This window comes from Malus domestica, chromosome 16, assembly GCF_042453785.1.
Source record: "Malus domestica chromosome 16, GDT2T_hap1".
NCBI classification, from domain to species: Eukaryota; Viridiplantae; Streptophyta; class Magnoliopsida; order Rosales; family Rosaceae; genus Malus; species Malus domestica.
Window position 1 is genome coordinate 4,032,656 of NC_091676.1, and position 6,271 is coordinate 4,038,926.

Consider the following 6,271-nt stretch of genomic DNA (forward strand, 5'->3'; position numbering starts at 1 on the left):
CTCCAAGTTTCCATGTAGAAAAGCATTTTTCACATCAAATTGTTTCAACGGCCAATCAAAGTTAGCAGCTAAAGACAACAGAACCCCGTATAGTATTCATCTTTGCTACTGGGGCAAATGTTTCCTGATAATCTACTCCAAAGGTCTATGTGTACCCCTTAGCTACCAACCTTGCCTTGTATCTGTCAATGGTTCCATTAGCCTTGTGTTTGATGGTGAACACCCATTTGCATCCGACTGGTCTTTTTCCTTGTGGTAGTGACTCCACACTCCAAGTTCCATTTTTCTGTAAGGCCTCCATTTCGACCTCCATTGCTTTTATCCACCGAATTGCTTTTATCCACCGAGGATCCCACAAAGCTTCTTCCATTTTTGTTGGAATTTTGATTCCATCCATTTTATTCACCAAGGCTTGGTACTTAGGAGATAATCGATGAGTAGAGACATACTTTGCAATAGCATATCTAACTTTTTCATCCCGAGAATACCTGTCAGGTGGTTTCCCACAATTTTGTCTAGGAGGCAACACATAAGTACTTTCAATGTTAGTTAAATTATGAGCTTCATCAGATTAGGATAAACGTACCTCATGGATATCCTCGGGACAAGGACGGGTACAACCAGATGAGGGTTATTTTTTGAAGTGCTTGGGTTGTCAGAAACTTGGCTTAATGGTTGCAGCTCACTGTTGTGTTCATATTGTGCATAGGGCTATGAAATGCCCTCATTGTTCTGTACATTAGGTCGTGATAAGCCTTCTACTTCCTTGATTTATGAGATAGGCAATCCCAACTCACCCATGCTGCTGATGTTCGGCCCAAGTTCATTTAAACCCACGAGCAGTTGTTGGCCCTGTTGGCAGATTCTGTCACGGTGGCAACCTTCATGCTGGCAGGTGTCACTATGGCTATCCTCATGCCCAGTCAGAAGATTAATCCAACTGTAATCTTTATGTGTATTCATCTCCCCCTGAAGATTATAGTGGGTGTGATTAGTGATAAAAAACATCTCGTGTTCGGAAAAGGTAACATCCATGGTGACGTACATATGCTTGGTCTGTGGGTGGTAACACCGGTACCCTTTTTGCTGACCATTAAATCCCAGAAAAATACATCGAATTGCATATGGATCCAACTTACTAAGCTGATTTTTGTGGAGGTGCACATAGGCCACACAACCAAATATATGTGGTTGCAAATGAAGTGAAGATGGTAACGTCACATGGTCTGCAAAAACTTGCATAGGAGTGCCAAAATTATTCACTTGGGAGGGCATTCGGTTCATGAGATAAACATAGTATCTTACAGCATCCGCCCAATAGGAATGAGGAGCGTGAGCACCAATAAGGAGTGCTCGAGTGGTTTCCAAAATGTGTCTATTTTTGCGTTCTGCAATCCCATTTTGTTCCGGGGTTTGTGGGCAAGTAGTCTCATGAAAAATTATGTGCTCTTGAAAATATTGAGAAAGTTCAGTGTTGAGATATTCCCCACCATTATTGGACCTGAGAACCTTAAGGGCCAGAGAGTATTGATTTTTAACCATGCAGTAAAACTGGTGAAAATTTTGACCAACATCACTTTTATGTTTCATAGTATAAAGCCATGTCATTCTGGTGCAGTCATCCACAAATACAACAAACCAACGAATCCCATGATTAGTAGCTACTGGAGAATGCCCCACACATCAGAATGAACCAGCTCAAAGAGAACTGTTCTTTTATTGAAACTCAAATGATAAGAAGTACAATGACTTTTTGCAAGAATACAATCCTTACTTTGGAAATCAGAGTCTGAAACGCCATGAAATAAAGACGGAAACAATTTTTTTAAATAACCAAAAGACGCATGCCCTAATCGACGATGCCATAACCAGATTGTCTTATTCTTGTTTGGGTGGCTACTACGCACTTGATTTACTCGGCTTGCCGACACATCATCCACATGATATAACCCTCTCCTCCTAGTACCACGTCCAATTATCGCCCGAGTTTGGATATCATGAAGTAGGCAAAGTGGGAAACATTAACACAACACAATCTAATTGCTCAATAACTTGACCAACAGAAAGTAGATGATTAGATAATGACGGAACAAGTAGTGCATTGTGAATGGACAAAGATGGAGTAAGGGAAATAGAACCTGCTCCCGTTACAGTAGCAACATCACCGTTGGCTATGATGACATCCTCTTTAGACGGTGAAGTAATGTGATAAAATAATGATGCATTGTAAGTCATATGGTACGTAGCTCCAGAGTCAATTATCCAACCAGTATCTCTTTTGGTGGATGCTATTAAAACAGTACCAATTTTACCTGAATCTTCCGAATTGTCATCCAATGAAATTTGGTTGATTAAGGATAGTAATGGACCGGCTTCATCAACCTCGGTCGCTGCCTCCAAGGTCTGCCTTGTAGATTGGGCTTCTTCCGTGACATGGTTGAATTGATTTGGCCCTGACTGACCCGCTGCAACATAAGCGAAACCTCTGCCACCATCAGCCTTCTCTTGTTGGACATTGGGCCCAACGTGGCCCCCTGCACTAGACGTTGCTCCTGGTCCAGCAGCGGCAATTTGGTTCTATTCACCAGCCATCACAACGACTTCTTGGATAGATTTGGTTAGGTTACGCAGCCTTGATGTTTACAAAGTCTGCAGTTTGGATTTTCTGCTTCTAACACAGTCTATGGTTCAGACAGTGAGAGGGTTTGTTAGCTGTTCTGAGGTTTTGTTTTGGAGGAGGCAGCCCGAACCTGCTCTGGATACCAAGATAGAATTCTAGGGTTTTGGTAAAAATTGTTCTCTTCTTATTCTTCTTTCATAGAGGAATATATAAACTTATACAATCTCCTATAATTTAGGAAACAAGTATCCTTAATACATAAGGATACCAATTACATAATTATAATATATCTACATTCCTTATTTTCCAAGGTTGACTCACGCAACAGGTTTTAGTCGACGCGAGTCCGGTTAATTCCATTAAACGCAGTCCTGATTGCTAACAAACATGGGACTAGACTAAGACTAGACTAACTGTTAGTCTAGTCCAGTCCAGTGAGGGTTAGTGAAGGGAAACAAACACACCCAATATGACTACTAATCCAACAGTAAAATAATTTCGAATTTGGGTGATTTTATGATCTTGGGGGAAGAACTAAAAGATAGACTGTTGGTTCGTTGAAATATGATATGAAGTAGGTCCTATAGAGGATCCCTCGAATAAGCTTATTTGAGAGATCCCTCAATGCAAGGTGACTAATACATATATGTATATCAGTATATGTATATATAATAACAAAATTATGAGTCTTGATTATTGAAACTGAGCTTGAAATTTATGTATATTAAATTCTGATATTTAACATTTTTATTCTTTCGTCTTTGCAAAATGCTAAACAAACCATTCTCTACCTACGTGTTAAACTCACTATAACTGTCACCCCATTATACATCTTGTGCAACATTTATTGGCAATTTCTGGTCTTCAGAATTCAAACTGGGTGTAGTATCACTTGAACACCATGTTGCGGGCGAACTGTCAGAAACTGAATGGGGGAGTGCACGTAACCCGGGGAAAGAGTGAAACTGTAGCGTTGCAGAATCATTGAAAGAGCAATCTTTGCTTCGATGATTGCAAAGTTCATGCCCACACAGGTTCGAGGTCCCATTCCAAAGGGCATGAATGCGACCGCATTGTTGTTAGTAGCTTTAGCAACCCCTTCTGAGAATCTCTCTGGTTTGAAAAGTTGCACGTCTTTTCCCCAATATTTAGGGTCATGGTGAAGTGCCAGATTTGCGACGTGCAATTCAACATTAGCGGGAACAACGATCTGTCCCAGTCTAACTTCCTTTAGAGATTCCCGAGTAAGGGAAACAACAGGAGGATATAACCTTAGAGCCTCATTGATGATCATACCCATCTGCATGCATCAAAACAAAAATGGAGGTTAGATAACACATCCAGAAGCACGCCTTCATTACTTTTACGTGCTTTTTCAAGCAACGCTTACTCAAGCCATTAGGATTGATTTTCTTACCGTTTTTAATTTGTTGAGGCCATCAGTATTTGGATTTTCTTTACCAAACAATTCTAGGACCTCCTTTCTAGCTTCCTCTTGCCAATCTGTATGAAGAGCCAGAAGAAAGACGGTCCAAGCAAGCAAAGAGTTAGTGGTTTCTTGTCCAGCAAAGTAAAACGTCTTGCACTCATCAACTAAATCGTCCACCGAAATCCGCTGCTTCTCATTCGCATCATGATGAGCCTTTAAAAGTATTCCAAGATAATCTCTTCCAAAACCGCCTGCCTCTCCAGTCCTTGCTGTCTTTTCTCTTTTCCTAACAATCTCTGTGATGATGTCGCGAATGCCTTTCTCGAGCTTCTCTGATTTTATCTCATCACTGGTTTTATAAAACATACTGCAAATTTGAATCATGGAATATTAGACACGTGAAGACAATGACACTCCTAATTACGTACATAAGAGTCAATTATAAATGTAAGACGTACAACATGAATGTTACATAATTATTTCTGAGTTTGAAAGTACCTGATGCCAGGAAACCTGAGTTTGAAAGTATTTCTGAATATTAAGGAGGTTAACTCCCTCAACATTTCAAAAATGTTCTTTCCTTCTAAGAAGCTGCTGCCAAATGCTGTCCTAGAAATCACTTCTGAGGTGAAAAACCTAAACTCTTCATTCACCTCAATCTCCTTGCCTTCATAAGTTTTCCATCTTTGTACCATCGTCTCAGAACTCTTTATCATTTCAGGAATCATATTCTACAGTAACACACAATACCAGCATGCAATTAACAAATTTCCGTTAAATATTTCTCATAAACAGTTGAAATCCATTGCAAGAATTATGTATAAGGAATTGCCAGGCGTCAAGTACTTTTAAGTTCTCTCCATGGAAGGCATGGTGCGCCAGCTTTCTTAGTTTCACCCACTTTTCACCTTCTGCCATTGAAATGCTGTCTCCTAATAGCTTCTTGATGTAGCCTTGGGACCTTTGTTTCCGATAGTTTCTATCTTTGTTGTTTAGTACCTCTTTGCACAGCTCAGGTTCCGCAATGATCATCTGTGGTTGAACACCATACCACTGAAGAAAATTCTTCCCTGTTCCAACAGAATGACCAAACTTAATTATATATTTGAACTAAGATACACACACACACACACACACACACACACACACACATTACATATGCGCATGCATAGTTAATGAAAAGTTTCTCACCAAATATCTTGCTCCATGCGTGAATATGAGGCTGAACTGCAGAAAATATGTCATGGGTTAAACTTCTAGGCCTTCCCATTGTTTCCCTTTTCATGCTCAATATTTCTTTGGTGCTTCCATGGATAAATTTGTATGAAGGGCCATGGACTCCTTGCGCAGCCATCTGATTCTGTATGTGGTTTGGAGTCCACCATAGTTTCTGAAAGTTCTTGATCAGGAGAGCTAAAAGAATCACTAGCAACAGACACAGAAAGCTTGAAGTAGTAAGTACTGGCATTTCGAACAAGAACCAACTCATTTTTCTGGTTCTCTTTTTTCCTTTTGGTATTCAGTTTACCCCTCTCAACCACTCTCTCGAAGAATAGTGAAGAAGTGAAGTAAGGAATGAAGCAAAACTAGGATGCCTTTATATAGGGATGGTACTCACAAGTCACAACAGAACAGTGTTCATAGTATATTTGTTTTCATGCATGTTACGTAGGAAGAAAATCAAACAAGGCTGCTGGACAAATCAAGTATACCAGCTGCTGCCATTTGAACATTATAATTTGAATAGTCCAAGTTGAAATGTCAGGTCTGATTGTATGTATTTGTTTTAGACCGTTACAGTGTTGCGAGTTGTTCTCGTCTAAATTCAAGGTATTTTGAAGTTAGTCCTTTGTATATGTAATCTGTACATATATTGAAAGAGCGAAGTTATGTATACCCAAAACACGAGCTGGTACACCTTGTGTCAATAATATAAGTGGAGAGAAATTGAAAATTTTATTTTCTATCCATTTAGTTTATGATGCGTGGTATACCAATATTTTTTTTATTTAGGAAAACCTCGGTGATTCTAGGTGAATTTTATTGAACAGAAAAAAGAAAGTTACACCTAGTCGTGAGAGACATAAACGTATCCCTCTTAATAGTTAATATAGAGAAGATGAAAAGACAAAGAATATAAGTAAAAGGAGAAACGTAAACTTGATCCCTCTTAAACACAAAATTAAGGAAAGATTACAAGAAAATTAGGGGGACAAAGAACC

The 6,271-nt window shown here is 39.5% G+C and overlaps 1 protein-coding gene across 1 annotated transcript; it reads right to left on the reverse strand.

The window, feature by feature from the left end:
* Positions 1-3,323: 3,323 nt before the first annotated feature.
* LOC108172251 (cytochrome P450 CYP749A22-like) lies at positions 3,324-5,619 on the reverse strand. Its single transcript, XM_017329601.3, has 5 exons — positions 5,241-5,619; positions 4,896-5,119; positions 4,548-4,780; positions 4,038-4,416; positions 3,324-3,920 (listed from the first exon to the last, which is right to left on the reverse strand). Exons 1-5 carry the CDS (start codon positions 5,536-5,538, stop codon positions 3,492-3,494), a joined length of 1,563 nt encoding a protein of 520 aa, XP_017185090.3. The 5' UTR covers positions 5,539-5,619; the 3' UTR covers positions 3,324-3,491.
* Between the last annotated feature and the right edge of the window lie 652 nt (positions 5,620-6,271).